General features: G+C 37.1%; 1 protein-coding gene across 6 annotated transcripts in view; it reads left to right on the top strand.

Annotated features, from left to right (window-relative positions):
* Positions 1 to 1969: 1969 nt before the first annotated feature.
* LOC109041829 (unconventional myosin-IXa) overlaps positions 1970 to 24070 on the top strand; it is a 73005-nt gene continuing 50904 nt past the window's right edge. Inside the window, exons 1-15 of one of the 6 annotated variants that reach the window (XM_019058268.2) lie at positions 1970 to 2205; positions 4263 to 4388; positions 4946 to 5205; positions 6432 to 6675; positions 7060 to 7335; positions 8267 to 8361; positions 9316 to 9478; positions 11030 to 11165; positions 11720 to 11910; positions 15250 to 15425; positions 16745 to 16945; positions 17863 to 17998; positions 18442 to 18640; positions 19366 to 19432; positions 21047 to 21298. In XM_019058268.2, the coding sequence (XP_018913813.1) occupies positions 4350 to 4388; positions 4946 to 5205; positions 6432 to 6675; positions 7060 to 7335; positions 8267 to 8361; positions 9316 to 9478; positions 11030 to 11165; positions 11720 to 11910; positions 15250 to 15425; positions 16745 to 16945; positions 17863 to 17998; positions 18442 to 18640; positions 19366 to 19432; positions 21047 to 21298 (2435 nt within the window). In that variant the 5' untranslated portion in view covers positions 1970 to 2205; positions 4263 to 4349. Of the gene's footprint in view, positions 2206 to 4262; positions 4389 to 4945; positions 5206 to 6431; positions 6676 to 7059; positions 7336 to 8266; positions 8362 to 9315; positions 9479 to 11029; positions 11166 to 11719; positions 11911 to 15249; positions 15426 to 16744; positions 16946 to 17862; positions 17999 to 18441; positions 18641 to 19362; positions 19433 to 20446; positions 20495 to 21046; positions 21299 to 24070 lie in introns of all 6 variants that reach the window. The other 5 variants (XM_019058270.2, XM_019058267.2, XM_019058269.2 and 2 more) reach the window with 5 other exon arrangements.

Raw genomic sequence — 24070 nt, 5'->3', positions numbered from 1 at the left:
CTTCTTCTTCTTCAAATTTGACAATTTGTAGGCAAATCCGCGTGAGAGAGCTAGTGTTCTTTCACGAATTGACCTTGGCGCAAACCAATCACAGAACCTTCTTTACGCGCTGGAATTCAAATTGTCGGAACTTCCAATTTACCGTGGACGTGATAATAATTATTGATTTTCGTTTAGATTTTCCATAATAATTTTGGATAACTTCGAAGAGAGATCCGCACACCTATGTAACAATGCGCTTCTCAACATTGGAGTTGTGTAGATTAAAAAGTATGCAGGTGTTGAAATTCCACGAAAACAGAACCCAACACTTTTAGATTTCAAAATCTTACAAAATTAAATCAATACAATTTAGGTTTATAAGCTTTGAAATTTGAAGGAAAACTAAAGGCGTTCCCTTCCTATTTAGGAAATTTTTAATACTGGATCTTCGTCCACGGGCGGATCTAGATACCTCTATCGGTGGGGGGGGGGGGGGGGGGAGGAGGTCTTCCCTAAAATTTTGTTGAATTTTTGAAGCTATTAACATGCACATCGACGGTGAAACTACCAAACCACGTATCTCGGTTTGCGACGTCGCAGACTCCTGTCATACTTTATTTTTTAAATGAAAAACTACTTAACATCCAGTCTTGAAAATTTCTGTGATTTTTCCTCTTTGTGCGGAGAAAATTCCGTGAAAATTTCAAGGAATGATATTGATTTGGTCTACTTCAAAAAAATAAAATGTGAGCGTAGATTTTTAAACACCGCAAACGAGATACGTGGTTTGGTAGTTTCACCGTCGACATGCAGTTTGTTTGTCTTGCGTAAGAATTTACCAAATGTGATCGTATTTCCTTCTTCTTTCCTTCTCTTTTTCTTCCTCCTTTTTTTGGGCGAATGGATCCGCCCTTTAGCGCCTTTGGTAGCCCTTAGTATTTGAAATATTTACATTTTTTTAAAAAAAAAATAGTCAAAAAATTGAATTTACAAATAAGACTGTTGAATGGCGACTGATGACTCTCATTTTTATGGACTTGGCATTCCTTTCAGATGACCCGCTCCTACCCCTCCTACCTCCGTTAAGCATTTCGGTATTGCGGTATTACTGAGATATGGAAACACCTTAGCTACGCTGAAATATGTGCCGCTGATAAAATCGGCTGCTACTTACTGCATCGTCGCGTTAAATTCTTTAAGCGGTTCCATAAATTCCTGCTGAAGGTACGAAGAGCGGGTTGGGGGGGGGGATTTTTTTTTTTTTTCGCGTTTTTTCTTTTCTTTGCTCTGCACCTTTTCCCTCAATTCATTCCTTCTTATACATTTCCTGACCATTTACCATCCTTAGAAGGTCATGACGGGGCTTGAACATGATACAAAAAAATGCCTCTAAATTCACACGCATGTAGTTTTCTTATTCCGTCCTCTATCATGCCGTGTCGTCGGTACGAAATCCCCTCCTCCCTTCTCACTACGGAGTTTAGACATTGTGCATCCTTGTCGATCCCAAGGTAAACACGATGCCGCAAACATATCTGTTCCATTTTCATCAACATCAAAAGAGTAGGTTAACTGAGACGGTAGCAAGAAGCGAGAATGATACAATTATGTAAAAAAGCAAGAAAAAATCATTTTTTATACACTCATAGTATAAGATTCCAAGTGTGATTTGGGTCCGTAAAAAGTAAGTACGTAGTCAGCGGGAGAAAATCAAATCACGTGGCCAGGGAATAAGGGAAAAATCATTAAAATTGAAAGTCGAACTGACAGCGTGAATATTCTCTTTCTAAGGGATCTCCCGAATTTCAAAATTTCTTTATTAGCCAAGTGAGCGCTAAAATATTGCCATCGTTTTTTCAAATTTCGATTTTTCATAAATATTTCTCTGTGTAAGAATCCCTTTTTGCGCTGCGAGAATCCTTCAAATTTTTGCCTTGCTAAAATTTCGAAACAAATGAAATTCCCCGAGGCGGGACTTTTGGTTTTACCAGTTAGGTTGGCATGACGTTGCTGTAATCTGTAGATGGTGATTGAAAAGGTGCTGATTATGTCGAATTTTCTTTATATTAATGTGGTTTTGCTATTATTTTAGTTCGATATTTTTGAAGAGTAAACCGTGAATTGCAGCGCCATTCCGTTACAATCCTTCCTGTCACTTCGCTTTTCCACCAGACAGTCCTAGAATCTGCGATTCGTCACCGAGTTGATCCTCAGTGCCAACAGGTGAGTTCATGGATCAGGGATTGACCTGACATGTTCAAGTCGATACTTTTTCCACTTTCTCGCACTGGAATCGGTCTAATCCTGCTATTAGATCATTCTGAAGGTCTGTGATAAGTCAAACTATTTAGTCGTAGGACTTCTGAGTGAAACGACGAGATCTTCGATAACAGTCATTTGCCCAATCTCTACATGCTGTGTCCACAATAGCAAAACATACAACTTCTTTGCCTATGAAACTGTGACAACTGGCGGTTTATATCTGCAGATTTTCGCATAGCATTGTCACTGTCGTCGTAACAATAACTGTCTATGTGGTTTTCAACTTTGCTCGAACGAAATTACCCTTAAGGACTCATCATTCATATTTTTGTTTCACGTAGGCCCCGGTTGCACTTTGATAAGGAGTACGGAGGCAGGCCTGCTCTTCTTGTCACCGATGACTCATTTAAGTCTCTATATAATACTGTCCCAAGCATAGGATTGTCAGTTGTATGGTTTGAACAGTCAATAACTAAAAAATTCACCTGTTTGTGAATCAACAATTTGTCCGAAACATTCAGCCGTATTGTTCAGGAACTAGGGCGCTCTCCTAGGAAGCAGGTGGCTGAAGGCCTGGCCTCTGCAGCTTTTTGGGAAATACTAAAGGAAAATAGGTGCAAATGGCTTATTTTAAAGAACTGTTAAGGATTTTTAAAGTTCCATAGGAATGGTGTGATGTCAAAGCCTAGCTATTCCGTAGTTGAGGATGTATTATACTCAACCGCCCACATCATTCAAATACAGAATGAGTAGATAGTGGAATTTCTGCAATGTATTTTTGCAGGATAAGGAGTGTTTATTTTGCCTCTCAGGCAATGCATAGGGATACATTGCACCAGATCCCTAAAGCCTGAGTTGCAAGACTTTTCTGAGGAAATGTAACCTCTTTTCATGCATACATAGAATTTTCCAGCCCTGCCTGCTGAATTTTTTCATTTTGCAAGTCCAAGTACTAAAGTGCCTGAAATGTCTTAATTTTAAAAACACTAATGTCAGGAGTTAAATATCCCGAACTGATCCAATATCCTGCATCCCATCAGCGTTTTCCAGTAAAATTTAAGAAAGGAAGTATTCATATACATCATTGTTTAAGGGAAAAAAACAGAAACAAATCCCACTGTATGTGTCATCACTAGAATTACTGGCAATCCACAGATCGTCATAATGTGCATTTTCTTCAGACTTGAAAGCACATAATGCACAGGGGATTATGGTTTTGATCCTGCACTCAAGTCAAATACCTGCAGTCACATCAGTCTCATATCATTCTTATTTAATTATTTTCGTTTGCTTTAATTTTACTGGAAGATACTAAGCGTTAAGAGCTAATTTATCCTTACCTCAAATGGCATTTTTAGTGCTGTCAAATATCCCTTTCTAGTTGGCACCTCATAATTCAGGACTTGCCTCAGGTTTAGATTCTTTCTTTTGAGAAACTGCCAGATGCTTTGCCATGCTTTCCATGGTTTCTTGTAATTTATTGTAACAGAATCATTGTTGAATCAGATGAAACCGCCACTTATGAAGTGGCGTAATAAGTAAGACATAATCCTAAGAGTAAAGGGTGGAATATATTACATTATTTTATATCATAGCTCTGCTGTGCAATGCAAAAACGCTGTAAATGTCATTTTACATTTTGGGAACATTGTATCATAGCAATAGAACTTGTGTACGTTTGGACAATGTTTTTACAGAATTCTTTCGCAAACACTATCAAGAACTTAACTTGAAAATTTGAGATGCATGGGTAAAACAATTTTTTTTTCATAGAGTGTTAAGTTCCAAAAAGGGAGGGAAAATCTTGATGGATTTCCAGCGTTCTTGCTTAGCACGGCAGAGCTTTTCATTGCCTGGAAAAATTTGTTATCTTGGAGGGAAGATGGCCCTGGTTTGAAGTACATCAGTTCCTAAAACCTAGGTGTTTCCCTCTGTGCTATTCAAGATTTCTCAGCTGGATGCTATCTTTCTTTCATGATGAGCTGGCACTGATCGTGTACTGTTCAAATATGTTCTAGATCCAATTCTTTCTAATCCAACAATGGGTTAGCCAACTCCGCATCAATCTTACGGGAATGATGTTGTGCTCTGACTGAGCCTCAGCAATGAACGAGTCTAACCCCAATACGCGGCACATTGTCCAGGTACTGTATATTGTTTCTTAAAGCTAGCATAAAATTAATAAATACTATCCTGGGACCGGAGGGAGTTGGAGGTGACCCAATTGATCAAAGGATTATGATTATATGTTTTTATAATCGTATCCTATGCTCGTTTAAATTATGATTACCGAGTTAAAACCTGAATCATCCATTCATTACATTCTCATTCTACATATACGCACTGCGTATTCTCTGACAAAATTCATTTCAAATATTAAGTCACTCTCAACAAATTAGATCAAGTAAATTTAAACTTATTGAATTACTTAATTTGATTTTAATTCTGAATTATTCAAATGGTGATTGTTGAAAGAGAAATCAATTTTTAGTAGCTATTGTATCCTTCAGAGGTATTATAAAAGTAACTTGAAATGATTGTCAGTCATCACCTTCCTTCAGACATCCCGACACATTTTAAAAAGGCTATTAGCTCTGCCTGTTGAATCTGCATCTAATCTGAATGTGAGAATCGTCTTTGTGTAAATGTAATTTCCAAAAAATTTTCCTCTCAGTGCATTAATACAGTCCTTTGGTTGCAGGTGTTTGTGGGTGCCTTGTCGCAGCACTATGAGGCATTGTCAGTGGAGGCGTCCAAGCAGACGACTTCTGAGGAAATCGTATCTTGCATTGTTGAGCGTCTGTCCTTGGGACTGGGCGCAGGGGGCTTTGAGCTTGCCGAAGTGGTCGGTGATGCACTCGGCCGGGAATGTAAGGAGCGGCGGCTTGGACCTCTTGAGTGTCCAGCTGCCGTCATGCATTTATGGCCCAAGTCTTGTGCTGAGCGGGCAGAATACTACAGGTATTTTCAAAATCTAAACTGTAAAATCTTTGCACTTAAACCCTGAGGTGCATCTTTACTCTCGAGTTTTGGGTTTGCCAGTTTCAATGCTCCAACCTCATTCCAAAGATTGGAGGAATCAATATTCACCATCATGCTTAGTTTTTAGAATTTTCCACAAAATTTTAGAAGCCTCAAATTGTTTGAGTAGTTATTATGAAGCATGCAATGCTACAAAAAGCAAGGGTGCAAGTGGTGCAACAAAAAATTTGATCAAATTTTTTAATTGTTGCAATTTGGTAGCATCTCCTCTCTTTAAGCACAGTCTTTACATGATGTCCTTTGAAGTTACAACACTGATTGCCTCTAAGCTATTTTACACTTTACCAGAGAAATTATTTATTATTTCTATTTTTAAAAAATATTTTTTTACTTGCCAATTCAAAAATGCACAGTATTTCTTGCATCTCATCAAAGTTGCATAGGAGCCGAGATAAACTGTACGAGTTCTCACTCATTTATTCAACGGAAGACTCCACCATACCTTGCGTCATATCCATGACTGCTGTTTAGTGTTGCCAAGTATTTTGTTTGACACTAAGCTGGGGGCATTAACGGAGTGTGATCTGATAACCAGGTCAAAAAAAGACCCAAATAGGTGTACATCTGCAGGACCCCAGTTAAGTATTCCAATGTATTTACCTGAGCTGAACACACATATGAGAGTTTGAATTCTTCATTGGTTTTTTCTGGCTTTGATTTCCCTGCAGAATATTGTGGACCCAGCATTATTATACCATCCTTTAAAAAACAAGGATACAATCTATACCTAGTAGTCCATGGAAAAAGAACTCAGAGAGGGGGATGTAGGTACAATGAATTATGCCTCTGTCTTATCAAGCACTATACATAGCATCCCTTTGGAAATACAACTTTCTGCTTTCAAGAGTGAAGTCAACTCTATTCGAGGACTTTAAAATTTGTCTCTACCCATTTCAACCGCAGCAAGGTGTCCGCCAATTTTTAAGAAAATCATTTTTCAACATATTCTGTTTTTTTTTTTTTTTTTTTTTTTGTGATATCTGAAGTGAATTGGTGTGCCATCTTCAGATAGAGTAATGATTTATTGGTCAACAAGATCGTAAAAAGCCAATGATTTCTCTCTTCTAAGTATTGAAAAAAAGTAACAACAATATCTGTACTTATGACCGCCATTAAACATTTTGTGCTCTATCTGTGTTTTACAGGTTTTACTTGAGGGAAAAACTACCTGACAGCCTGTGGGCAGAAAACTTCACCATGGATCCACAACTGATTAAAGATTATTTTTATCGTTTCCTGTATCAGCCGCAAGATAGAGAGTACCCAGACCTGTGTCAACTGCCTGATTTAAATGAGAAGACATTAATGGAAAACCTGAGAGCCAGGTTTACCGCAGGCCATATTTACACTTATGTTGGATCCATATTAATTGCGGTTAATCCTTTTAAGGTAAATTATAAGTAATGACTGCATATTTACAATGAATGTATTAGTATAGAGTGGTAAAAAATAGATTTCCTCTCAAATTTTTAATATACCTACTACAGGTAAATTAAAGTTAAAAACTTTTTTGGTAGTTCTGGCCTCAATCTTTTTATTATCTCGTTTCTTGTTCAGAATTATGAAATTAAGTAAATTTGTACTTATTTGGTGGTAATTTGTGACCTCAAGTTTTCTCTGAAATGATCAATTTTTGTCAAATTGTAAATTTTAGCTATCAAGAAAATGTATGGCTCTGAATATTGCATGAATGGCTCTAAAGGAATCTCAAATCCAAATTTTTGCTGTGCAAGCTTGCTAGCGACTCAAAGCTCAATCTAATGTGTTTTTCAGTTCCATCCAATCTACAACCCTAAATATGTCAAACTGTATCAAAACCGAAGGCTCGGACCGGAACTGCCTCCTCATATTTTTGCTGTGGCTGATTTGGCATACCATAGCATGCTTCGTGAACGTAAGAACCAGTGCATAGTCATCTCTGGTGAAAGCGGGAGTGGAAAAACAGAGTCCACCAATTTTCTGCTCCACCACCTCACTGCACTGAGTCAGAAAGGTAGTCATGGTAGCGGTGTCGAGCAAACCATTCTAAGTGCCGGTCCTGTTCTAGAGGTAGGCTTCCTAACGGAATTGAAACTTTATTTCCCAAGCAGCCTGTGAAAAATCAATACATTCCAAAAAGTCTTAATGCTCCGATGCCTTGGTCAACTAGAGCTGACCAATGACCATGGTTACCCTATGCAAGCCTAGACTTTAGTTTGCATAGAAAATGGCATCATTCCTCAGAGGATATATGAAATATAGGAGACTTTGCCTGAGGTCTATAGCATTTTAAATGTAATTTTGCCTCAGTAAGTTTAAACCCCAGGCCCTCGAGAGCAGGCTGCAAGTGGTTTTTAGCAGAGTTAATTGACTGTTTACGACCTTCATGTCGCAGATGTGGCCAAACAGGCCATATTTTTGTCAAAGGGCCTCATTTTGATGATTTCCTTTACGATTTAACTCATCGCTTGTTTTATTTCTCTCATTAAAGCTTGGGCCATCTAGGGTGCTCGAGGAACCGTAAAAATGTTTCGCAATTTTTAAAGAAAAACAATCACATATTTTCACTCTTTGAGCCCATAGGAGCTCAGAATTTCTCACTTTTTAAAAATAAAAGACTTGTTAGAAAATGCTAATGGGTGCTCATTGTCTTATATATTTAATCATGTCATTTATTAGGCTAAACTCGTTGCAAGTACATAATGAAAATGTACTAAAAAGGAAGAATTTAATTATCTTGAATTTGTTCTGAAGAAGATTAGCTGAGCGCAATCAAGATTAGGGTGTTTGTTTTATAGTTTTGCAGAAACTGCAAGATTCTTAGAACTTTAAGAATAGTCAATGTACAACATATTCAACCAAATGGATAAATAATGAGTCGTTCAAACACATAGGTTATGAAAAAGTTAAAACACCTTGTTGTCAGATTATCATCTGTCAATATTTCATTCATGATCTTAATATGACACGATTTTGTTAAATATTTCTTTTCTCTGAACAGGCTTTTGGGAATGCTAAAACAGCTCACAATAACAATTCAAGTAGATTTGGCAAATTCATACAAGTCAACTACAAAGAAAATGGAATGGTGCATGGGTAAGTGTAATGCCTTTCGAATGATTATCGTCAGAAATGCTACTGTGGAACGCAGAAGTTACACTCATAGTAATGAAGAAATTAAAATCATTCAAGCTCTGCCTAGAGTCCCTTCATACTGAGAGTCAAGACAATGTGAATCCATTTCTGGTTGGTTCCCGTATTTTAGGCCTTCACAGTGTCACAAACGGGAATAAAGATTACATTTTCACCGACTGCAAAGATTATATTCTGGAATGGACCAGGGAATTACGGGTTCGGCAAGGAATAAAATGGAATGAGAGAAGGAACGGAGAAAGGAATTTGAGAATGGGCCGATCAAAGGTTACGAAAAACGTTCATTTCCGTAGTCTTTATTCCTGTCTGTGACTCCATGAGGGGGTGTTGTCTTGACTCTCAGTATAAAGGGACTCTAGCTCTGCCCATCTTGTAACAAGTGGAAACTAAACTCTCTTCAGATTTATACTTTCTTGCATCAATTTTAATGATTTTGTAGAAAAATAAATTAACATTTTTCAAATTGTCATTTGTAGCAACTGTCTTCTTATAATTGAGGATCATCTTGAAAAAATCTGAATGAGAAACGTAAAAGGAATCTTTCCTATTTGTGGGGGCTCTCTTAGCTCACAAGCCTGGCGTGATCAGGCTTGTCGAATGGTCGGAAAATTTCTACACCCCTACATGGTGTAATACATGATACATCAGTGCGTAACTTCCATCAGTGTCAGATTGACTCACAATCAGTGCCTGTAGTGGTAGAGGGAAGGGGGTGGAGCTATGAATGCATAATACTAAAGTCATGTTCGAACAATTAAGATCTAATCAAACCATTTTCCTCTATGGAGCAGTTTACACTGAAACCTACGGAAGTGCATGCATTATTCCGTAACATTCAGTCTATCAATAAAAAGTTTCGCCAAAATTTTTTATGTGAACATGTATTTTCCTCTTCAGAGCTGTGGTTCAAAAATATCTATTAGAAAAGTCGCGAATAGTTTCACAAGCAAGGAATGAAAGAAATTACCATGTATTTTACTATTTGCTGGCTGGGGCTTCGGATGCTGAGAAGCAAGCTCTTCATCTCCGAGCGCCTGAAGATTATAACTACTTAAATAGAGTAAGTTTTGTTTTTTCCTATTTTTTTTTTATCTCTCATTTTTTATTATTTTGGTTCATCCCTATTTTTAAGGAAAGGATGAGTTGATGACAGCTGGGCACTTATCACAGCTGCCCTCTAGCAAGCCTCTTGCATTTCTAAAAACTGCAATGTATGTCTTACGTCTTTGGAAAGCATCAAGCAAACCATTCACATTTCCATTGAGCGTTTTGAAAAGAGACCTATGTGCAGCAAGACCTAGTGTAAGACTGGTAACACATATTAGATACGGATGCACACAAAATTAGATGAAATATCATCTGATACACAGCAATCGAGAAACAATAGGCATGGAAAAACCACCCAAAACTCCATGAAACTCTTCGGTCACTTCGCTGTTCTTATCCCTCTGTAGATTATAACCTGTTTGCTCAATGCCGTTCCCGCTTGAACACAGTTTGAAAATATTTTGATTCATTCTATCGAACATAGACCTTCAATGGGCACAAAAATCATGGAGTGGTGGGAGTCCAGGGCAACGGCTTTTATCAATACCCTTCTTTTCATTAAAACTTGTGTGTTTCCCTCTTTTCTCCTTTAATTATTATTCTTATTTCAATCAGTTAATTTTTCAGACATCAAGTCAACCACTGATAATCCTCAGTAAAATTTAAAGTCTGTACTGAAAACTGAAGAAAGTGAATAAACAGGGTGTTTAGCATCAGGATTTTCCTGATTCTATTAGGATTTGAGGTCAATCAGGATTAGAGGAAAAAATCAGTCGTAAAATCAGGATTTTAGTCATCCTTTAGCCATCAACTGTGTGGGATTATTTTTCAATTTTAATTTTTTTTTTAAATCAGCTTTTGGATTTATTTCATTTTCTTTGTGGTTGATCGGCCAATCGAGTCTGGTTCATTAACGTTTGTTATCATTTTCATTGATTCGCACTTTGTTTTTAATCCTTAGAACTTAATTCATAGAGTTCTGCTCTTGCATACGCTTATGCAGACATTTTAAATTTTCTCTGGATTTGATCAGGATTTGGAAAAATTGTGAAATCAGGATTTAGCAGTAAAAAATCAAGATTTCATTGGGATTTCCCAAAAGGGAAGAAACTAGACACCCTGATAAACATGCTTATTTCATGCTTGTAAATTTTTTCTCTTCACTTGTAGGCTTTTCATCCAATGCGTAAACATTGCGTAAGGCAGAGTTTTTTCAGAGGGAAAATATCGCATTCGATTCTGATATCGAAACTACACTCGAATGCAATATTTTTCCTCTAAAAAAACCCTGCCTTTATTACGTTGAATTTCTTTGCCAAATTTGGTGCATGAATTCTTTAGTCTCATGACAACAGAAGTGCGATCTCAGAATTCGAAAAAAATGACAAGTAGCTGAAATTATGGAACGAATTGATGCGATATATCGCACCTCGCTCTGACACAAAAAATGGCAACTGTCGAATCACCTTAAATCTCTTTGTTTTGGGTTAACATTCTGCTTGTCTTTTATTTTGTGTTATTTTAGAGTGGCAATACAAATAAAAATCATATCTATTTATTTCAGAGTGGCTGTGTTACTTTAGATAATGTTGATGAAAAATATGAGTTTTCAAGACTGAAGCAATCAATGGAAATGGTCGGCTTCTCACCAGAAAAACAACGTCGGCTGTTTGCTGTTTTATCGGCAGTTTTATTACTAGGTGAATATTGTTTCTTCAATGATTATAATAAAGTCCCCTTGAACTTTTTTTTATACTAAGAACTTCAATCAAAGATAAGTATGCAGCAAAAGTGGATATTGTAGTAGCTGTGTCTAATGATCCACATTTTTAATTGGACACCTTTTGATAACTAGCTTCAGGGTGTTCCTCTGTATAACCTTAGTCGTGCTAATGATAATGTTTCTGCAATATCTGTTTAAAAAACTAGGTTACTTTCTCTTTATTTACGAAGAAATGTATTGTGACTGCCTTTTTTCCTCCTTTTTTCTTTTGTCAAAAAGGCATACATTACAAAAAAATATAGAGGGATCTGTAATTCGACATTTTATTTTATTTCTAACTTTAATTTCTTTGAATATTCTCTTTGACTACACAATCTATTTTCTTCCGTAAGACCTATAAATTACCTAGTACCCAATAATTACCTTTAAATTACCTGAAATTACACAAGAAAAATTTCCTCCATTATTTCTTCAGTAACTAGTGATTGATGCGTTGATTAGCTTGATGACAGCATCTTTGTGTCTTCTCAGGTAACATGGAATTCCAACCGCGAAAAGCAGCATACCACCATGACGAAGCAGTTGGAGTAAAAAATCCACAAACTGTGCAATTGATTTCTGAATTACTGCGAGTAAAGCAAGAAACTCTTCTTGCTGCGTTAACTGCAAAGCGTGCTCGTGCATCTGGTGAAACACTTGTCATTAATTATAAGTTACCCGAGGTAATATTCTTTATTTTATGGTTCCTCTTTATTCTAGGGCTGTGCGAGTACTCGAATTTCGAGTCGAGTCGAGCCGAGTATCGAGTTTTCGACTCGGCTCGAAAGTTAGGTTAGGTTCGAGCGAGTACTCGAACTCGGCTCGAGTGTCAACAACACGAGTTTTTTCGAGTATTTCGAGTTTTTTTGAGCCGGAAACGCCGAAAGAGTCCAACTTCCAAACATTTCAATCATACTTTAACTATTGTTAGTTTTGCCATCATTTTAAGATTGAATAACATCAGAGTCTCGTCGGCAAATTTCTACCATCCGCAGCGCCAACACGCTACCGCCCGGCGATTTCCTGCCGCGCGCGCGGTTTGTAACTACACGGAGTCATATGAGCGCATTTATGCGCGCGACAAATTTCAACCTGCGGCGGCGACCGCCGCTTGGAAAACTGAAAGTGAGCACGTGTTTTGGACCTTTTGCGCTCCAGAAAAACGGTGTCGCGGCGGCAGAAAAAAGGTGCTGCGGCTACAAAAATAGGAATCGCGCGATTCCAAAAAACGTCGCGGCGACAACTGCCGCCGGCAACACGAATTGCGTGCATAAATGGGCTCTAAAGCCTTTACTTGTGCCGCCCGAAGTTCCTTTGATGTACGCCGCGCCACGCCGCTTCTTGCCAAGTTTTGTCCTCTTTTCAAATTAAACCGCGGGAAGTTATTTTAACGCGTTACTGCCGAACATTTTGTAATTTTAGTGTAAATCCTTCCTAGTGTGTCATCGTCAATAATTATTAATATCATATTATGAGTCTTGTTTGAAATTATTTGTTGTAGAAAATAGATTAAATCACGTTTTAAAACTCGAAATTACTCGAACTCGACTCGAGCTCGACTCGGCTCGAGGGTCATTTTCAAAGCTCGAAAAAGCTCGAACTCGGCTCGACTTAGTGAAAAAATACTCGAACTCGGCTCGAATCCAAAAAACCAGGCTCGCACAGCCCTATTATTCGTAGATCAAATAAATCTTAACTGTGTGGTTCATCAGCCCACTGTATCCAGTAGACACATCAAAAACCAGATTCCCTTTGACAAAACCAAGTTAGTCTTACGGAGTTCATGTCAGTGAGGCCAGCTTTGCCAATATTCAATAGAACAACAATCATTTTGTTCAAAAACTGACCCATCACTGGAAATGCTCACAGTGAGGGAGAGAAAGAGCTTGATGCAAAAACGGCTTTTTTCGCCCCCCTCTGGAAGTTCTTCAGACTTTGTCTATTAATTACTCATACTTGAGCGCTTCTTTTCCCAAATTTTCAGACCCCCAAAAAATTTTGGGGGGGAGCTAGGGGGGGTGGAAGTCAAAACCTATGAACCTCGATATCTCTTGAACAAAGAAAGATATCGAAGTCCAGTTTGGACGAAAAATCGTCTAAAATTGCATACTTTAAGATTCTAAGGTCGAAATCCCGATATCTCATTTTTAAGTCAACATATGTGCTTTTTTCCAGTTTTTAGGTCTAGAAAATTTCTTTTAAACGAAGAATTTACAAAGATCTCAATTTTTTATTTGAACCAAAACCAGTTTTTTAAATTGTTCGTCTTTTTCCGCATCCAACGAGTGGTCCATTAAGCTGGGGAACCAAACGGTTCCGGAGTTATGATCGATTGAAGTTTCCGCTCAACGCGCGCCGACCGATTTTCGCGCGCAAAAAAGTCGGATTTGACTGTTATTAGATCAGATTGAGTGTTCAAACTGAGCAAAATGCTTTATTAGGTGAGTTCAGAAGTTACCGATACTTCCAAAAAATCCACGTTTTTAAAATTGCAGCTTCGGACAGGACCACTGAGCGGCCGGTCGGCGCTCAGTGGGCCTCTAACATAGCGCTGCGGAGCTGCAATTTTAAAAACGTGAATTTTTTGGAAGTATCGGTAATTTCTGAACTCAGCGACCCTCAAGAGTCCCTAATAAAGCATTTTGCTTAGTTTGAACACTCAATCTGATCTAATAACAGTCAAATCCGACTTTTTTGCGCGCGAAAATCGGTCGGCGCGCGTTGAGCGAAAACTTCAATCGATCATAACTCCGGAACCGTTTGGTTCCCCAGCTTAATGGACCACTCGTTGGATGCGGAAAAAGACGAACAATTTAAAAAATTGGTTTTGGTTCAAATAAAAAATTGAGATCTTTGTAAATTCTTCGTTTAAAAGAAATTTTCTAGACCTAAAAACTGGAAAAAAGCATATATGTTGACTTAAAAATGAGATATCGGGATTTCGACCTTAGAATCTTAAAGTATGCAATTTTAGACGATTTTTCGTCCAAACTGGACTTCGATATCTTTCTTTGTTCAAGAGATATTGAGGTTCATAGGTTTTGACTTCCACCCCCCCTAGCTCCCCCCCAAAATTTTTTGGGGGTCTGAAAATTTGGGAAAAGAAGCGCTCAAGTATGAGTAATCAATAGACAAAGTCTGAGGAACTTCCAGAGGGGGGCAAAAAAAGCCGTTTTTGCATCAAGCTCTTTATTTTTTTTGGAAAGAACAGCAAAATCTGGCATGATCAATGATGAGTGCTTTTCACATGAGAAGCTCTAGAAAGAGATAATAATTTAAGTTTCATGGTAGCCCTATGACATAATGGTTTGAGGTGTACGAGGTGTGGTCAAAAAGTTCCCGGACTGGTACCACCCTGGGCTGAAAAATGGTCCAAACGAGCTAAACTTAGGCTCGTTTGAAAGCTTATACTCGAAACTGAACTCGAACTGAACTCGAAAAATTGCATCTTGATGCGTTCCAAGTGACACATTTCAGGTAAAAAATAGTGGTTTATCTTGTGCAAGTACACCAGAGGTAGGATAGACTCATATCAGCGTGATGGTTGGATGCACCTGTCTTATCAGCCACCTCAAAGTTGGAAGTGGATGTTGGTCATTTCTTGTTCGCAGACAAAATCGCCGCACGGCGCAAGCACGTCTCTGTAAAATTGACGCTGTGCAAAAACTAATAAATATTTTTTCAAAAACTAAAAAAGAGTGTACTCGTGAGAGTATAAGCTTTTGAACGAGCCTAAGTTTAGCTCGTTTGGACCATTTTTCAGCCCAGGGCGGTACCAGTCCGGGAACTTTTTGACCACACCTCGTAAAACTGATGTTTTTCGGTATGTATGAAGGTAAAAAATATTCTGAAGGTTATGGGCTGTATAAAGCAATCTGTTTAATTTAAAATGAAGTTATCTGAAAGTAAATAAGGGGAAAAAAATTCTCTATAAAAAAATTGATGAAAATAGTGAATTTGTTTAAAATGAAAAATTGATTAAACTAGTTAAATTAAATGGTTGTTTTTTTCTTCTTTTTCAGGCTGTGGCTGCACGAGACGCGATTGCAAAATGTTTGTATGGTGCTCTTTTTGATTGGATTGTCCTTCAAGTCAACCATGCGCTCCTCTCCAAAAAGGACACATTGCGGGATCATCATGGACACTCAATTGGAGTTTTAGATATTTTTGGTTTCGAAGATTTTGGATTGTGCAATAGGTAAGCTTCAAAGTCATATCAACATTCGAAGATCCAAATTTTTTCTTGCTTCTCAATATTTTCTTTTGATTCCTTATTTTTAGGCAATCAGTAGGCAAAAACATAATTTCAAATAGCACAATTATTTCTTTCAGATGTTTGAAAAGAGGAGGAAGAAAATTTAAATTGCTCAGTGGCTATTGTGCAGTTTTTATAATTTCTGATATTCTGTCCAAACAGTAATACAATCAGGCTACCTTTTTGTAATAGCCTCTTGCATGTTCTTTAGAACAGAGCCAACTTAATTCTGCTGGAGATATGCTAATCAGCTTTCCAGGGATGCTAACAAAATTCATATGGCCGTTTCAAGATCCAGTAATAGCTGTTAAATTAAGTGTTTTGAAGTAAATTTTAGCGAGAAACCCATTTCTGTGCTAAAATACTCGGAACAGTTTTTTTGACCGAAAGCAAGAAGCTTAAAGTTCAAGTTACAAAGAGAACGTTTTTCATTGGCCTGAAGTTAATGGCGTCAACGCAGCAGAATCTAATGCAGCATGGCTGCTGCAAGATTCAAACCTCAATCAAACTATTTCATTTTAAAAAAAGTAACAATTATTCTTTTCGAACAACTCTAATATTACTAGCTGAGTCAACATGCCAGACGTCTTGTCATAATTGCCACCGGAAAGTAAATGAACAAATGCAGGTAGAAGGATACGCGATGGTTCATTATTTTTGTGACATGACGAAATCCGTTTGAAAAATCTTTTTCTGTCTGAAACAAAGTTAGATTTTGGGTAACTTCGAAAGCCTTATTCTCAGCTAAAACTCAATAAATTAAAAAAGGGAAAATGTAGGCATTCTCAATTTTTATGCACCTACCAAATGTGAGAAAATTGTGGGACAGCCCCATTGTCCATCTGTGAAATCATATCTCTTTGTAATGGTTGTTGATGCAATGCTACCGTGACTGTTCTAGGCAATTGTGTCGCAGACTTTTCAGCACAGTCAAATGGCAAAGCAAATTTTAAAGTTCTGTTAATGTTGTCAGTCTTGGAGAAGTAAATAATCGAAAGTCTATTATGTTGTATACACTGATTTGTGCCCCCAGAAAATTGAGTTGCATATTCACAACATATTAATTTAGACCCGGACATCCATCCACCCCCAGCACTAAAAACAGCACAAATCAGAATTCAGAAATTTTATTTTAATTTTGATGCAGCATCACTAAGTCGAAGTTTTGTATTCTTAAACCTTCAAAAATGTATTCAATTGTAAGTTATGAATTCAATGTGTGATTACTAAATAATGCTTAACTTTATATTTCTTGTTTACAGCTTTGAACAATTTTGCATAAACTATGCAAATGAACACTTACAGTACTATTTCAATCAACACGTCTTTAAGTATGAGCAAGAAGAATATCGTAAAGAAGGTATCCGGTGGAGTAATATCGAGTTTCTTGACAATACTGCATGCCTCCATCTTATTGAAGGGAAACCCAACGGGCTCCTCTGTCTGTTGGATGATCAGTGCAAGTGAGTACCGTATCAGCGTAGTATCAAAAAAAAATCTCCATTTCCAGAATGCGGCATCTGTTCACCTTGAAAATCTGCTTACATAGTTGATTTAACACATTCTTTGCCAAGCCAGTCATAGTAGCTATTTTTATTTTAATGGTTACTACAGTCCAATTAAGTTAAAGGCATTGGTTCCCTCTGCCAAGGTCAATAGACCTGGGTCAGTCCTTTAGCAAGTGTCTGTGGAATTTTCCGACCTGGCAACGGATTCTCCGGATTTGCTGTTTCACTACTTTCCAAATGTTTCTCCGATTTGCACTGCCCCATTGCATAGTTCCTCCTCAACCTCCCTGATCTGCTTAAGACCAATGTAAGCGGATCAGAGGAACAGCAGAGTGGGATAAGCAAATCGGGGGAATCTGTTTGCAACGTAGACAGCCCTCACCCCCGATCTGCAAAGATAATCACACTCAACTTTTCTAACGGACTAACCTAGGTCTATCAACCTTGCCTTCTGCATCTTATCTAATTTCATTGCCACTTAAATAGACTAAATGGTGGTCTAAATCGGAACTAAAGTAGAAAGCAATTATCGTCCTTCCAGCCGAAGTATCACAATGAGTGCTCAAAACAATTATTGTTGCCTTACCAACTATTAGTACACTATCCTAATCGGCCCAATGAGCCCATTGATTATCGGAAGATTAATATTTTATGATTTATTTAAAAAAAAAATTTCCGATGATCGAAGGCCGTAGGTCACCAGTTGTTAACAGACTCCCTTACTATAAGTAACACAACTGTGATTTACTTGTATGTAATGAAATTATGGATATAATCTTGCTAACATCAAGTTTAAAAATCTCCAAGATCCTTACAGGAACATCTTGGGAGGTCTTTGTTAGCTTTTGTTAATTGCTTATTTTTTTTTATAGTTTTCCTGGAGCATCAAATGAAACATTATTACAGAAGTTTAACTCAGTGCATAAAGACAACCCCTTCTATGAGGTACCACAGCGGCGAGAAAACGCATTTATTGTTCGGCACTACGCTGGAAAAGTCAAATATCAGGTGAAAATCATTATTAGCTATCACGTTTTTATTCTCTTGTTCTCCCTTCGAATATTCACCCATCTTTAGCCGCAACTAAAAATTTTTGTCAAATTCATCAGAAATTTGTCTGGACAATATTAACTAAGTTTAAAGGGCTATGATTGCAAAAAAATTGCTGCTGTTTAATCAGAAAAAAATTTCTCTCTTCTTTTCCTTCTCTCTTCCTTTATAATTCTGAACCATAGTGAGGTGGCACACAGAGCAAGTCGTGTAACAGGGGATTGTCTGGCGAGAGTCCCTTGACTTACCGTGAAAGCTTACTGCATCTTGCCCCAAAAAGCTCAGTATATTTCTATCTGTAAAAAATTTCTTAAATTGCTTGCTCGCATGCTAATTTTGAATTGACCTTATTTTTCAAACGATCTTTAATTTACCTATTGATTACTGTATTTTTATTTCAGGTTGCTCAAATGCGGGAGAAAAATCTTGACTTCATACGCCAAGACATTTTAAGCGTATTAAAAAATAGTAACATGGCATTTGTAAGAGAACTGGTCGGCGCTGATCCTGTTGCTGTTTTTCGATGGGCCATTTTGAGAGCATTTTTTAGAGGTTATTTCTCTTTTATGGAAGCAGGCAAAAGATTCCGTCAATGCAAAGGTACAGGTCTTAATTCTTCATTATATAATAATTTTACCATGGATAGTACATACGTTGGACGAAAACAGATCTGACAATTGAAATTGTGGAGTTCACAAAATAAAAAATGAAAAAAATCTTGGGTTCCAGTTGTCAAGCTTTTTGATACTTTGATCAGCATTTTGTCAAAAAAATTTGACTCTCTCTCCATTTTCATCAATCCCTCATATTTTCAAATAATCCGATCTTAATATTCTTTTTATCTCCCGTGAGTATCTGAATTGAGAGGAAATAGTGAAAATATTTGTGTCTCAATCTGTATCAGTCGTGATTTCTTATGATGTCTATCAGTCATTTTGCCTTGTTGAAAAAGAGGTGCATTGAAAGCAAGCCCAATTTCCCCATCTATGGATGATGATAAATTTCCTTCGTATATTGTTCTTTAATGTAGGAAATGCCTTTTCTGAAAATTTAAAGGCCTTAAACCAGTGTTCTGCCTTTGCCTTAGAATTTTGGAATGTTGGCCAGAAAGCCGGTATTTAGTAGCCAAATTAACTTTTTACTTGCGAATCATGGTGAAAATTTTTTTGAGGGAGGTCAGGAGTAATGAGTCTGTTTTTCACATTTCTGAAAAATTGCCTTCAGAAGTAGAACCAACCAATCCTGGGACACCCTGAACAGTCACAGATAGAATTGACATGCTATGAGGTACTTATAACTGGTTGTCTTTGGTTTTGTTACAGCAGAAGGAAATTCACCAAGGAATGTCCCCAATAGGACAAGAAACCATATTCCCAACGATAATTTAATCAGGTGAGCAAAACTTCTTTCTCACTATTTTGAGTTGCCTTGTTTTCTGGAGGACTGCCATGAACGTCACTTTAAGTTACGTTGAAAACGCATTCGCGGGGGAATTGCATTTTATTTTCTCATGTGCTACATGTTTTTTTCCTCTTTTGTCTCTATTCTTGAGTTTACTCCATCAGTATTCTCCTGATCAGAGATTGTGATGTTTCATCCTTTGTGTTAAACAAAAATATCCTGTCGTACTTTATCAATTTATTCTACTATTATTTTGAGCATAATTGAGAACTTAGTTGGTAAAAAGGCTCACGTTCTCACCATTCTTTAGGAGGCAGCATTTTCTGTATCCTTGCACTAAAAGGGTTTCAAAAATACCAGTGTATACATATGATTAAAGGCTCATCGGGGAAACAGAGTTATTGTCACAGAAAAGATGTCAGATTCTGCGGTGTGTCCAGAGAGAAAATCATTTTTGATTGACAATTAGCCAGATTCAACACCTGGGAAACAATGCCCAAAACATGGAGACTCTAAGGAGTTTATTGTGACCAGTCTCATACTCAGGTTACACTCGTAGAAACTGAATGTAAAATTAAAAATTCATTGCTCTCGTAGGAGCCTCAATTTCGCCATGAAGCTGGAAAAATGCCCTAGAGAATATTTGAGTCAAAGGACTCCATCAATTTTTTTTTTTTTTTTTTTTTTTTTTTTTTTCTTTTTTATGAATGAAAAGATCAGACCTACTTTTCAGATTTTTTAATTTTAACCTACCTGCAAAATAACGGAATATCAGGTGAATGTGAATGTTTCCGCGACAGCTTCAACATATAACAACCTCATGAGCAAATTTTAACCTATTTTGCATGTACTCCTTAAATGAGCTTGTGATGGAAATCCATCAGGAGTAAATAATTTGCTCTCTGTAGAAAAATTTTAAGATTACTCTCCAGCAAAGTGTTCTGAAACTAGTGCTCTTAATTATGATAACTCAGAGCTAAATGGTTGCTTTTTTTTCATGCAAAGTCATCTGGTAACAATGTCGGTTGTCAACCTCACTGTTAATCGCATAGTGTAAGTCAATACTGAGTATTTCCCTGTTGGTGTCAAATAATTTTGTTCTTAATCCATGCAATTGAAGTTTATTTTCAAATCTCATATTTTGTCCCTTTTTTTCTTCTTTTTAAACATGTCATATGCATGCAACTCTAGCCCAGAATGTGCTAATAGTCTAGTATTCTTTACTAGGAATGAGTGTAAGAACTGAAGCATGTTGTCAAGCTTAATTTTAGGTGAGACTAAAATGCCTCCAAGTATTAAACCTGTGAAATTTGATGTTGTTTCTAAGCCTTCTAGAAAAATGTTTGGTAGCATGCCTTGATGATCGTATGCATAAAAAAGGAAAATAATAATACATTAATTCTTAGAAATTATAGGACTTAGCTTAATTCGAGGAAAATAAAATAATTCTTCATTCTTTGGAAAAATCATAACTATTGAAAAAATCTTAATTTTCTGAGTTGAACCCTAGATTTCAAAATTTCTGTTTTTATTCGAAGATGCTCATGCCTGATTTCCTTATCATTTCGAATTTGTTTCTCTAAATGTCATTGGTACCATCTGCAGGCGACCATTATGCTATGGTTCACTAGCCACACCGTACTTGGGGAAACCACAACGAACAAACAATGAATTTAGCGATAGTCAGAACTCAAAAAGACTTGGCTCAGGGTCCAAGAGTCCTCATGATGTAAGCCACGTAGAAGCCAAAAATGACATTTTGATTGAATCAACGCGCAATATCTGTGATAAGAGAAGACGTTCAGTTTTATACCCAGAGGAAGCAAAAGTGTTTGAGCGTGCCACACAAATTGTTAAGTACGTACTTTCATTATTGGGTGGTGGTCATGGTGATGGGCTTTGGTCTCTCTCTCTTTTTTTTCTCTCTCTCTCTTTCTCTCACAAATTTCACTATTCCATCTCTTTTGTATCAGTTTTAACGAGAGACCAACGTTCTGTTTTGTTTCTAGTGTATTTTTCAAAAGGAGAATACACTGTCACATTCGTTCCGTATACAGACTGAAACTGATCACCCTCAAAAAAGATGAAAGAATTGACTTGAAATCGAAGTTTTTTTTATATAATGGTCATTTGATCATATGTATATATTTATCAATGCATCTATCCTTTATATATCTATTTATAAATCGATTCATCTCCTCATCAAATGTGTGTCTACTTGTTTTTGCCTTTAATAATTTTGATGGCTTAGAGGATTCTCGTCTTAGTTGTTCTTGAAGATTTTTTCAATGAATTTTTTATGACACTTGCTGCATCCTTTGATCGATTTTTCGGTGAAAAGCAACCAGAGATTTGAATTTTAGTTCCAAAGGAGTGGGACCGTAAATTAGAAAGAGCTGTAATCCTATATGATTGAGTATCACATAATAGCTTTGAAGTTTTTGCAATGCCAAGCGCTGCAGAGAAGACTACAAAAAGGTCACAATCCAGCAAAAGGATTGAACGGTTTTTCATCCAAGTTTATTTACTTCCTATTTCAATGGAATCAGTCTTAGTAGAAAATCTACTCAAATTCAGCATTTATACTCATTGCCTGTATATGTGCGCGGTTTTTCTCATGATCCTTTTGCAATGTTCACGTCTTTGCATCTATGAATTCAATGAATGGTTTCACTCCAAAAGAAAAAAGAAAAAAAAATTGTTCATCTGCAGGCAAGGCCTTTTTACATGAAGCATTTTACTTCATCGCTACGTACTCCTGTATCATTGAATGCTTGAGTAGTTGCTTGCGTAGTATAAGTTTTATCTGAAGAATCTTAACGGATATCTTCACAGTTTGCTTGTATTGCTGAATTATCTAGTGTGATTGAAATGATGTGACAATTACTCTGTAATGAAAGTGAATCAATTCAGTGCAATACTTTAATTTTACAACTTATCTATTAGTGTCTTTCACTAACCATTTTGTGTAAAGGAGGAGTAACGTTTTGGGCCTTTTCCGGGCCCACCTGGATTTTGCTAAATGTTTCATATTTTCAAAGTACTAGTCTTAGGTAGACTCTGTGCCAAATATTAGACCGAACGGAGCCCATGCAAGGGCGCAGCAGCGCCTCAAACCCAAAATCCTGGAATCGAAAAACAATTATTTTCGTCGACTTTTTCGACTGTTATCACTCTTCCAGCACTTGATTCTTATGTATTTTTTGCGTACTTTTCGTTTCTGGCCTTTTTAAAGGCCTCCAATAAATTTTAAGGGGCCTTATGGCCCATTGTTGCCATTTTTGGCCCATTTTTAGGGGTTTTTTCCATTTAACACATTCAAAACTCAATTTAATCCAAAAACTGTGTACATTTTTGAAAAGTACGTAAAAAAATGAATAAAAAATGTTCAGTAAAATTTTTTCCTATGTTGCCAAATTTCCGAAAAAATTGGTCCCAAAGTGTCAAAAACGGCAAAAAATTGATAAATCGCCGCGTCTAAGGTTCAAGAAAGTGGAGTACATTTTTCATACTGTACAAGATAACAGCTCTTATCCATCCATACAACATACTAAAATATCATAGTTGTACCTGGATTCCCACGATGTGAAAATTGACCGAGATGTCGATTTTAGCGGCCTTTTTATACTTGAAGGCAGCTCTTTTGAATGTTTTTCGACCTTAGTCACCCTCTATGGGTGTGTACTATATGTATTTTTCTACGTACTTTTCATATCTGGCCATAAAAATGGCTTCTTGAGAATTTTAAAAGGCCTAACGGTCCATTGTTGCCAATTTTCACCAATTTTTAGGGGTTTTTTCAAGTTTACGTGTGTGAAACTTAATTTAATCTAGAAACCATGTACAATTTCGGAAAGAACGTAAAAAAATACACAGGAATGTGATTTGTACCTTTTCTCTACGTTGCCAAATTTTCGAGAAAAATCGTCCTGAAGCGTCAAAAATGCCAAAAATTGGATTAATCATCACGTCGGAGGTTCCAGGAAGTGAATTATGACATTCATGTGGATCGTGGGACATTTTCTCCATGCATTTTCTGTTCTTCGGTATATTTGGCCTGTAGCAAGCATCTTGAGAACCAAGGATTATCTCGAGGTAACAGGAATAAAGAGGTGAACTGGAGTGAAGGATAAAGTAAAAGCACCTTGAGGGCCCGTTTTGTCACGTTCATCTACGCCATTACATGTTCCTTAAGATGCATTGCAATTTTCCATGTTCGATACGTTATTTGTAGTGAAAAAAAACTTGAAATTCACTTCCTGGAACCTCCGACGTGATGATTAATCCAATTTTTGGCATTTTTGACGCTTCAGGACGATTTTTCTCGAAAATTTGGCAACGTAGAGAAAAGGTACAAATCACATTCCTGTGTATTTTTTTACGTTCTTTCCGAAATTGTACATGGTTTCTAGATTAAATTAAGTTTTACACACGTAAACTTGAAAAAACCCCTAAAAATTGGTGAAAATTGGCAACAATGGACCGTTAGGCCTTTTAAAATTCTCAAGAAGCCATTTTTATGGCCAGATATGAAAAGTACGTAGAAAAATACATATAGTACACACCCATAGAGGGTGACTAAGGTCGAAAAACATTCAAAAGAGCTGCCTTCAAGTATAAAAAGGCCGC

The sequence above is a fragment of the Bemisia tabaci genome, chromosome 2 (assembly GCF_918797505.1).
Source record: "Bemisia tabaci chromosome 2, PGI_BMITA_v3".
Classification (NCBI taxonomy): domain Eukaryota; kingdom Metazoa; phylum Arthropoda; class Insecta; order Hemiptera; family Aleyrodidae; genus Bemisia; species Bemisia tabaci.
This window is presented reverse-complemented; position numbering and strand designations above follow the sequence as displayed.